This window comes from Vipera berus (genome assembly GCF_964194415.1).
Source record: "Vipera berus genome assembly, chromosome: 3".
Taxonomy (NCBI): Eukaryota; Metazoa; Chordata; class Lepidosauria; order Squamata; family Viperidae; genus Vipera; species Vipera berus.
This window is the reverse complement of record NC_138204.1, coordinates 64,083,239-64,094,958: the sequence shown is the minus strand read 5'-3', so window position 1 is coordinate 64,094,958 and position 11,720 is coordinate 64,083,239. Positions and strand designations below refer to the sequence as shown.

Genomic DNA, 11,720 nt, shown 5'->3' with positions numbered 1-11,720 from the left:
TCCAAAGCATAGGCTGGACAGTAATAGTGCTTGGATTCTATGGTAGAGTCATAGATATTTACTGAGGACATCTGACTTCTCACAATATACATAACTGTGCTTCCATTCACTATCTGACATGCAATTAGGAGACTGTAGTGATGATTTCCAATACAGGGCTATCTTTTTAAACCTGCTGTTTGGCACCAAGACACCAAATTCTAGTGGGACAAATTAGATGAACATGAAATACCAATAATGCAACTAGAACTGAATAAGTGCTATATTCTAACTTTACCTGACCGATAAATTAGGATTAGCAGCAATATAGATTAAAGTAAAATACAAAATAACATTTATAGCATCACTTGAAGGCAATATCTCAGCTTAGATGGTGAAGATTTATTGTTCAGAATATGAAGAATAATCTTCAGTGGCATCTTCTTGAGATGTTTGGCTGGGTTTACATATAACTGCAGAATCCTGGCTGTCTTCAGTGGAAACTAAAATACAGAAGCAGAACAGAAGTCTTCTGTTTTATTAAATGACTATTATTTAAATAACAAAAGCAAAACACATTCTTATTCACAACACAATTCTGTTATTTACAGAGTGTAGTTTAAAGAGCCATCTCTCCAATAAGTATCACAAAGATACTTATTACTTCACCTTGACTACATTTGTTTCCTATTTATTTAATATATTAATAGGCTAGTAAACAAATATAAAGTGTGCATAGTGATATTGGCAATTATTGAGAACATCAGATTGAAAATGATTATTTGAGCCATTTGACTATCTGCAGCTGTTCAAGGCAGAACCATTTTTCAAATACAGGTAGTTCTTAATTTACGGCCAGTCACTTAGGAATTGTTATAAGTTACAACAGACCTACTTACAATCAGGATTCAATGTTTTGACCATTGCCCCCCCGATCATGTGACTGTACTTCAGGTGCTCAACAACGAGGCCATTTGCAGTTCTCACAGTCACATGACTGCCTTTTTATGATGGTTTTGCTAAAAACTGGTACTTACTTCCATTTTTTGGCAAAACTGGTGCATAATGAACCATGAGTTCACTTAACAACAACAATGTTCACTTAACAACTACTGCAAAAGTGGTCATAAAATTAGGCTGGTCACATGATCAACCCGCTTTATGACTGCCATAGCTTACAACCATAATGGGCAGGGTCCATTATAGTTGTAACTCAAGGACTACTTATAAGTTAATTGTGACAATGAACAATATGATATAACTACCAGGATCCAGAACATCCTGGAATGTATTAGATCACATATTGCTAAGCACATTGATTTGTGCTTTAAATTGTAAGCCGCCCTGAGTCTTTGGAGAAGGGCGGGATATAAATGGGATTAAAAAAAAACATACTGGGGAAAAGTTTGTCCTGTTGAAAAAAAGCCCTCAATCCCTATGTGCAGAAAGAATGTAAAGATTTAATATGACTCTCCTGCAATAAATTATTTGGGGAAAACACTAAATTTCTTTTGAAGTTCGTACAAATATTCTTTCATTGTTCTTCAGTGGTTGAACAGTGCAAGCAGAGTTAAATTTTAAGTTTAATATTTTCAGAGGATAGTTTATTTCCACCCAAAGTCATGTGTTGCGATATGATCATGATTTAATCCCAGATATAAGTAAGATACAATTAAAGTAAACGTACGCTTGATTTATATGCCCCTGTAGTTTGAACAAATAATGGATTCTGTTGTTCAGGTGATGTTTCTCAATGTTGGTTTCCGAGATCATAAAAGCATTTGCTAGCAAATCATTTGCTAGCAAACCCACAGTTGTTAAGCAATTGCTGCAATTGTAAGTGTGAAGCCATTTTCTGATATATTTTTTGTCATGTGACAATGGAACATCAGTCGTAAAGTTGAGACAGTCGACAAGCACCTGAAACATGGTCAAGTGACTGAGAAGCAGGGATGGCATGACATTTTACAAAGACCAGAAATGTTTTATGGGCTATAAAGCACCTGTTCTGGGCCCGTTGTAATTTTGAATGGTTAAGTGACGGTTAAGTTGAAGAACACCTGTAGTGCATTGCAAACATGAGTGTAACGGTTGCACAACCAAATATTCTGATTACTCACCAGATGTTTCCTTTGTAGCTTCAGTCACAAGGTTGAGCTGGAGAGGTGGTGGAAGGTAGTGAATCCTTGGCAGAAAGCTTCGGGGTATAAAGGGTGAGAGTGGAGTATAGTATCCTGGCCGGAAATCCCCACCTGTGTCCTGTAGCTATATAAAAACAAAGTTGTATGAACAGGTGGTGAACTGAGCTATGCACACGGTGGCTATAAAGTCAGTGAAACTTAGGCCAAAACATATTTCATGATCCTATGAAATCTCTCTCTCTCTCTCTCTAATCTATCATCTATCTATCTATCTATCTATCTATCTATCTATCTATCTATCTATCATCTATCATCTATCTATCTATCTATCTATCTATCTATCTATCTATCTATCTATCTATCTATCTATCTATCTATCATCTATCATCTATCTATCTATCTATCTATCTATCTATCTATCTATCTATCTATCTATCTATCTATCTATCTCTGTCTATCTATCTATCATCTAGATTTCTAGGAATTATAAACAAGGGGTTTGGTCAGTTTCAAGAACAAAAAAGCCACAGGAAAACATGAAGTTTCTGGAAAGAGATTTTTGCAAGAATGAATCAAATAAATAAAAGAAAATATCCGAAGTGATTGTAATATTAGAGCAAATTCTCTCTCTCTCTCTCTCTCTCTCTCTCTCTCTCTCTCTCTCTCTCTCTCTCTCTCTCTCTCTCTCTCTCTCTCTCTCTCTCTCTCTCTCTCATCTATCTTCTTTATATCCTGATATAATCGCCCAAAGGAATCTTGCTGACAAACCAGAAAATTACAATTAAAACAACCACAATAAGATTAAACATTAAAATATACTGCACATGCACACACGCATACACACACACACTGACACACACACACAGAGAGCACCGCCATGGTGGTATCACATGCCTTCAGAAGAGATTACTTTTCAGCTACTTCCAGAAAGCATTTAAAATAGAAGTCAGTCTGACAGAAACCTACTGGTAACTTTATTTATCATACATAATTTTATTAGCCTTAATTTTATCATTGGAAAGGAAATCAAGAACATTTTCAAGTTTTACATTTACGTCCTCCAACTCAGGACATGGATAGGCACAACTGGAAAAGACTGGAACCATTTAACAGAAATCCAAATCCCTGTACCAAATGGTAAATAAATGATATTAAGGTCCAACAGCAACAGTTACATTAACTGTGGTACTGTATAGTTAACAATCCATATTTAAGAGAGCTAAATAACACTTCAACGCTATGTTTTTCAAATAGATTTGGGAGAGAAGACTTAACATGTATTTTTGCCATTTTTTTATTCACCTAAGTTGTTATTAACCCATTCCAAATTTTAAAAAATATATAGCTATTTTTTCAAAAATATTTTTTCTGACATACATAGGGGAGACAAACTGGTTTTACGTTTATAGTTTGGGCTAGTACTATTAGCTGCTATGCTCCTTGCTTGCATTTCTGTAGTTAAGTACCAGGAAGGAACACAGGAAAAAAAATCATCTTATAGATATGTTGTGGGTTCAGTATATGAGACATTACAGAACCATCTATTCTCACATTCCTTCCCCATACTTTTATTAATTCCCCAGTCATAACAACCATTGGATATATTAACAATTGCATCAACTAGGTGGGCCTCAATGAGAGATTATAATGAAGTAAATCATCAAATGTGCATCCAAGTCAATGTTCTATTGAACCATGTGGATGATCCAATATACAGCCAATTTAAATGGACAATTCTAAAAGTAGAACATCTGAGATTTTCTCAGAAATTCAATTAAGATTCATAACTAGACTAAAATTCAATAGAAATTAAATTATTGTATAATCCTAGCAGCTATTCATAATTCATTAATCTTGTCTGCATACTATCCAAACTTAGTGGGTTCCCAGTATGGTAGCCTTGGGTGGCAATCTTTCTTTCTTTTTTTAAAAATCCCATTTATATCCCGCCCTTCTCCGAAGACTCAGGGCGGCTTACAATCTAAGAAGCACAAATCAATGTGATTAGCAATAGCCTTCATTCTATGTATATGCCTGCTTATTAGGGCTTTTGCCCCCCCCAAGCGGCATTTTTACAAAGTCAGCTTATTGCCCCCTCATTTTACCTACCTCGGGAGGATGGAAGGCTGAGTCAACCTTGAGCTTGGTGGGACTCGAACCTGCACTAATTGCAGGCAGCTGGTGTTACTTAAGGAGGCATTAGCCCACTGCTCCACCAAGGCTCTTCAGGCATCTTATATCATTCTTTAATTTTTTTAAAAAAATAATGGAAAGTGAATGTGCTGAAAAGCATAGTGCCAGGCTCTATCATCCAGACTCTATCATCCATTTCATTGCCAAAAATTGAGTTCAGATTGCAATTTTTGAAATACAAGCAGCCAGGTGCTGCTTTGTGTGGATATGTAGCTATCTGATAAAAAAAATTGTAATCATGGGAATGTAGATAGAAAAGGGGTAGTAATCTTACTGGTTTGGTTTCCGGTGTTTTGTGAAAGATTATGCCCCACAAACTACAATCAAGTTACTCAAAATTCAAAATATGCCACTACTTCAAAGTTATTACACCAATAGCGAGCTGCAAAAGACATCTGTAGGTGTTGTGCTTATGTGAGGGGTATTAAACCATCAAAATTTGGTGGAACATTCAAAAGATTTTTAAGAGAAAGATAAAGTTTTCTCCGCAATTGTTTTTATTGGGTATTGTTGTAGATTGTGATGTTAAAGAAACTAATTTGATGTTGAATATAATAACAGCAGCACGGTTACTGGTGGGACAATATTGGAAGAAGGATAGTTTGCCTACTATAGAAGAATGGGTGTTTAAAGTTTCGAATCTTGCAGAAATGTCTAAGATTTCTGCTTATTTGAAAGATCATTCACAGGAAAGATATATTTCAGTTTGGAGGAGATGGATAAATTATATTCAGAACAAATATGGGACTAAAAAGTTCCATTTAGCTTATGAGTAGATTTTAGTGGGATATTGTTATTGGTACTTTGTTTGTAGTTATGTTAAAGGGGAGTTAAAGCTCATTATGAATTTGGTTAATTGTATATTATGCATAATTTTTATTTAGAATATGATTATTGTAACTATAATCCTGTATTTAGCTCTGGGAAGTGGGGGGGTTTGGGGTGGGGGGGATTTGGGGATATATTGTAAAACTTTGTTTTTGTAAAACTCTTTAATAAAAAAAAGTTACCGTATATACTTGAGTATAAGCCGAATTTTTCAGCCCACTTTTTGGGCTGAAAAATTCCACTTCGGCTTATACTCCAGTCAACAAAAAAAACTTACCGAGGACTTGTGCGCGGCCGAGGCTTTGGTGCTTCCGGGATCGCCCGCACCTCTCCCAAGCCACCGCCGTCCGAGACCTGCCGAAGTTTGGGGAGGTTTGGGGAGGTGCGCGCGCACCTCCCCAAACTCCGCGCCTTGCCTGCCTGCTTCTTTCCGCAGCGGAAAGAAGCAGGCAGGCAGGGCGCGGAGGAACGGAGACTTGCCGACGTTTGGGGAGGTTTGGGCGCCTCCCCAAACCTCGGCAGGTCTCCGTTCCTCCGCGCAGACCTGCCGACGTTTGGGGAGGTTTGGGCGCCTCCCCAAACCTCCCCAAACGTCGGCAGGTCTCCGTTCCTCCTGCCGACCTTTGGGGAGGTTTGGGCGCCTCCCCAAACCTCCCCAAACCTCGGCAGGTCTCCGTTCCTCCTGCCGACCTTTGGGGAGGTTTGGGCGCCTCCCCAAACCTCGGCAGGTCTCCGTTCCTCCTGCCGACCTTTGGGGAGGTTTGGGCGCCTCCCCAAACCTCGGCAGGTCTCCGTTCCTCCTGCCGACCTTTGGGGAGGTTTGGGCGCCTCCCCAAACCTCGGCAGGTCTCCGTTCCTCCTGCCGACCTTTGGGGAGGTTTGGGCGCCTCCCCAAACCTCCCCAGGTCTCCGTTCCTCCTGCCGACCTTTGGGGAGGTTTGGGCGCCTCCCCAAACCTCGGCAGGTCTCCGTTCCTCCTGCCGACCTTTGGGGAGGTTTGGGCGCCTCCCCAAACCTCGGCAGGTCTCCGTTCCTGTTTGGGGAGGTTTGGGCGCCTCCCCAAACCTCCCCAAACCTCGGCAGGTCTCCGTTCCTCCGCGCAGACCTGCCGACCTTTGGGGAGGTTTGGGCGCCTCCCCAAACGTCCCCAAACCTCGGCAGGTCTCCGTTCCTGTTTGGGGAGGTTTGGGCGCCTCCCCAAACCTCCCCAAACCTCGGCAGGTCTCCGTTCCTCCGCGCAGACCTGCCGACCTTTGGGGAGGTTTGGGCGCCTCCCCAAACCTCCCCAAACGTCGGCAGGTCTGCGCGGAGGAACGGAGACCTGCCGAGGTTTGGGGAGGTTTGGGGAGGCGCCCAAACCTCCCCAAACAGGAACGGAGACCTGCCGAGGTTTGGGGAGGTTTGGGGAGGCGCCCAAACCTCCCCAAAGGTCGGCAGGTCTGCGCGGAGGAACGGAGACCTGCCGAGGTTTGGGGAGGTTTGGGGAGGCGCCCAAACCTCCCCAAACAGGAACGGAGACCTGCCGAGGTTTGGGGAGGTTTGGGGAGGCGCCCAAACCTCCCCAAAGGTCGGCAGGTCTGCGCGGAGGAACGGAGACCTGCCGAGGTTTGGGGAGGTTTGGGGAGGCGCCCAAACCTCCCCAAACAGGAACGGAGACCTGCCGAGGTTTGGGGACGTTTGGGGAGGCGCCCAAACCTCCCCAAAGGTCGGCAGGTCTGCGCGGAGGAACGGAGACCTGCCGAGGTTTGGGGAGGCGCCCAAACCTCCCCAAACAGGAACGGAGACCTGCCGAGGTTTGGGGACGTTTGGGGAGGCGCCCAAACCTCCCCAAAGGTCGGCAGGTCTGCGCAGAGGAACGGAGACCTGCCGAGGTTTGGGGAGGTTTGGGGAGGCGCCCAAACCTCCCCAAACAGGAACGGAGACCTGCCGAGGTTTGGGGACGTTTGGGGAGGCGCCCAAACCTCCCCAAAGGTCGGCAGGTCTGCGCGGAGGAACGGAGACCTGCCGAGGTTTGGGGAGGTTTGGGGAGGCGCCCAAACCTCCCCAAACAGGAACGGAGACCTGCCGAGGTTTGGGGAGGTTTGGGGAGGCGCCCAAACCTCCCCAAACGTCGGCAGGTCTGCGCGGAGGAACGGAGACCTGCCGAGGTTTGGGGAGGTTTGGGGAGGCGCCCAAACCTCCCCAAACAGGAACGGAGACCTGCCGAGGTTTGGGGACGTTTGGGGAGGCGCCCAAACCTCCCCAAAGGTCGGCAGGTCTGCGCGGAGGAACGGAGACCTGCCGAGGTTTGGGGAGGCGCCCAAACCTCCCCAAAGGTCGGCAGGAGGAACGGAGACTTGCCGAGGTTTGGGGAGGTTTGGGGAGGCGCCCAAACCTCCCCAAAGGTCGGCAGGAGGAACGGAGACCTGCCGAGGTTTGGGGAGGTTTGGGGAGGCGCCCAAACCTCCCCAAAGGTCGGCAGGAGGAACGGAGACCTGCCGACGAGCCGCGGCCACACAGGGTATTCCTGTGTATTCAGGCTTGCAGAACGGCGGATCGGCTTATACTCGAGTCAATAACTTTTTCCAGTTTTGGGGGGTGAAATTGGGGGTCTCGGCTTATACTCGAGTCGGCTTATACTCAAGTATATACGGTATTACACCAATAGCGAGCTGCAAAAGACATCTGTAGGTGTTGTGCTTATGTGAGGGGTATTAAACCATATGGAGAAAACTATACTTACTGGTATAGTAGCAGGAACACTACCTGCTCCATGATTGCCAGAAAAGTGTCTGAAACTTGTTTGCAGAGGCAAAACAGGTGCAGGAGATGGACCTCTGTAAGCTGGTTGATTGATAGTGAATCCCATTGAAAATGGATGATAAGGATACATCCCAGAGTATCCAGGATACATTTTGGGAGAGTCCCTCTCCCCAAATTCTGGACACACAGCAATACATTCTTGAGGCACATTGGGATGATCTGTTAAAAAAAAAAGTTAGATGAAACGGATGGTGGCTGGCTTTAAATGGGTTACCAGTATTTATTTATTCTGCCTTTATCATTTTTACAAATATCTCAAGGGGGAGGACATATCCTACAGGAATAGGGCGGTATACAAATTTAAATAATAAATAAATAAATATCCAACACACCTTTCTTCTCTTATTTTTCCCAGTGAGGTGAATTGGGAGTGAGTAAATGGCCTAAAGTCAACCAGCTGGCTTTCATGGCAAAGGTAGGACTTGAACTCATGGTCTCTTGTTTTCTAGCTTGGTGTCTTAACGACTAGACCAAACTGGCTGGTATCAGCAACATATAAAGGTCTGAATGGTATTTTAACATCCTAAAAGTGTTGCATTTTGGCTAATTGAACTTTCAAGAAGGTACACTTTAGGTGTCCTCCCAGGTACATATCCATGAGAACATTGAAGAATGAATGAACAACTTATATGCAAGAAGTGTTTTTTTAACATAATTGTTCCACACTGAGAGGTGTAAAGGTCCTACAATCAAGACACCTTAAATGGCCAAGATCTTACAAATGCAGAATTGTTGCTCATTGGATCTGTATCAATTGGAAGAATGCATAGAGATCTTTGTTAGTCACAGAGAAGCAAAGGATAGAAACATATTATGCAATAAACAAACTAAATCAACTATTATTTATTTATGAATAAGGAGATATATTAACATAAAATGTGATACTGTAATTTACTGTTTTATATAGTTTGGGCAAATTTAATTCATGGTTTCTTGTTTTTAATCCAAACTTTCATTAAATTTCATGAAAATGTAAAATACAAAAACAAAGAAAAGGAGTTAATAAAAGGGGCAAGGGTAACAAAAAAAATCATAAATACGAAGTGCAAGCAACAATAACAGCAAAAAGCTGATTTTCCTCAATACGGAAAAAATAATCTATAAATCAGTGACACTTTGAATTAGAATGAACCACAATAAACAATTCTGTTTTTTCTCTTAAGTAGAACTTAATGTATCAAATCAAGCAACAAAAATAAATTGCAAGGTATCTTAATAGTATTTAATGTTATATCAAACCAGTAGATGGCAATCCATATTCATAAATAGAGCACAACAGGGATCCAAATTAAGAGAGCAGCATGGAGGAGAAGATATTTTTAATGTAACAAAAATTCTGAATAATTAGGAAATGTATAACATCTTGCAATCGTTCAGGTTCAGTTTTGATAAACAATTTTGAACCTGTTGACTTAAATCAATGGTTATTATCAGTTTGGTAAATATTATATTAGAGGAGAATATCTGTAGCTCTTGGTTAAAATGAGGGATCCTTGGTGCTCTCTGAGCCTGGTTGTTTTCTTGCAGATGTTTCATTACCCAAATAAACTACTATTATCAGTGCAAGAAAATGTCTGCAAGAAAACAACCAAGCTCACAGAGCACCAAGGACCCCACAAATATATTTGCTAAACTTTTGCTGTATTTAAGATGATTAGCACCACTTTATTTAAAAATAACTAGCCACTGCAATTTGAATTTTGCAGAGAAATTCAAATTAGAGCACTTCATTTAAATACGGTGCATTTCTAAACAGTCTTCAAAATACAGCTTGCACAATATCAATTCAATGCAAAAATAAATTGTTAACAAAAGATGGCAGCAGTCAAAGGTTTGTCTATTCTCTTTTGTTCTTAAAAAAACAATCCAGCAAATTATTTTCATTAACACTGAAATATTCCCTTTGCTGAGAGGAATGTTGGTAAAATATAGTACAAATCATATTAATTCCAGACTCTTTGTTTTTTTTTATTTGCTTGATTGGCACTTCAGTGTTTTGTTGGGCCTGCAGCAACTCATTTCACTCATACAGTTCAGATTCTGGTTGTGTAAATTTAGTTTTGCAACAATGAAGCATGGTGGAGCAGCTTTCAAGCAGGATATGGAAGCTGCAGTAAATAAATAAACAGCTAAGCAATAACACCCTTTGACAGGGGAAAGAAAAATAATAATCCAAATCATCACCAGTAACAAATTGACATAGCAATACATACATCGCCAAGGCCCAGGACAAGTACAAAGATAAGTTCCAAAACAGAAAAGACATAACTAATCATCATTATTTGAAAATAAATGGCTGGTACACATACCTAAATCTATGAAGGTCGGAGAGCTTGGTTTAGGTGGAGTTGGATTATTTGCTGTTCTGGTACTGGAGCTAACTGCTGAAGTCACTTTAATTCCTTCATGCACAACTGACCCGGGAGTGGGAGACTCTGAGGAATTTATTTTTAGGCCCTTCTTACTGCTAGTAAGGGCTACCACTTCTTCATTGGGCCTACCCTGAGTGGGAGGCAAGGTCTCTCTAGGAGGTGAATCTGGTCCTTGTCTTTTTAAGGCCTTCTGTGCAGCCATGATCTTCTGGCGTTCAGTGATGAGAGAACATTTCTCACATGGGCACTGCTTCCACCTGCAGTGACCAGCATGACCCTTGACTGGTACCACAAAGCCATGATTCCGGCAACGTGAACATTTCGGAGCCCGAAGAGACTGAGTCCCATCTTGGTTCTCCATGGCTGACAGCTCTCTCTAGATCCACACCCTTCTAAAATGGCATGCACTGAAATCTGCTCTCCTTGCCTGCAAAAAATGGCTACAATCTAGCAATTAAGCCTGGGCCCCAGCCTAAGAAAGGGAAGAATTCTGCTTCATGGAGAAGGGAGGAACATTTGGCGCTGGGTCTCAGCTCAACAAAATGTAGTATTTTGTGATAAGTGACAAGATATTCCAATTCCTTTCTTTTTTTTATTTCTGGAGACTCTGTTTTGAAACAGACCTTCTCTGGAAAACTTTATTTTAGTGGAAACTCAAATTTGGAAAAGAGCTTCCATCCCTGCAAAACCTACTGATCTTGTCTCTTTGCCAAGAAGGTGGAGTTTTTGTTTTTAGGGCCACAGATAATTTTTGTGAGCAGAAGGCTAGACATTGAGTTCTCTGATGGCTCTGCAAGAAAGATTTAAGAGGCTGGATGCCAACTGTGCAGTTTTGTGCTTCAGTGGAGAATCTGTGGTGTGCAGTATTAATTGAGATGGAGCTGATGAAAAGAGGAGAACATTTTATACAAGATACAAGTCGAGTAATTGAATGTGATACCTGTGCTACCTTAGAATTATCTTGCTCCATTTGTTTCGTTTCTGAACTTCAGACAGTAATTGGTTAAGATGTGCATGAGTTCATATCTTGTGACATGCAGGGAAAACAGCTTTCTTTTTCCTTTATTAAACAGTGATTGTATCGTAAACTCCAAATCTCTTTCCTTTGGGATTTCTGATATCCAAATAAGTTCGGAGGACATTGTGTGCATTTGTTTCTCAGTACAAATTAACTACTGTATTTATACATTTATTTCTCTGAACCTGAGAGGCAGTCCATAAGAATAGAATAGAATAACAGAGTTGGAAGGGACCTTGGAGGTCTTCTAGTCCAACCCCCTGCTTTGGCAGGAAACCCTATATCATTTCAGACAAGTGGTTGTCCAATCTTTTTTAAAAAATGCAGTGTTGGAGTATTAACAACTTCTGGAGCCAAGTTGTTCCACTGATTAATTGTTCCAACTGT

General features: G+C 41.8%; 1 protein-coding gene across 1 annotated transcript; it reads right to left on the bottom strand.

Moving 5' to 3' along the window:
- Nucleotides 1–381: 381 nt before the first annotated feature.
- DMRTB1 (DMRT like family B with proline rich C-terminal 1) lies at nucleotides 382–10,676 on the bottom strand (the record flags this gene model as incomplete). The annotated part of the gene is made up of 4 exons (XM_081325485.1): nucleotides 382–482; nucleotides 2,100–2,244; nucleotides 7,864–8,102; nucleotides 10,253–10,676. The coding sequence occupies 4 exons, from the start codon at nucleotides 10,674–10,676 to the stop codon at nucleotides 382–384; spliced, it is 909 nt and encodes a 302-aa protein (XP_081181611.1).
- Between the last annotated feature and the right edge of the window lie 1,044 nt (nucleotides 10,677–11,720).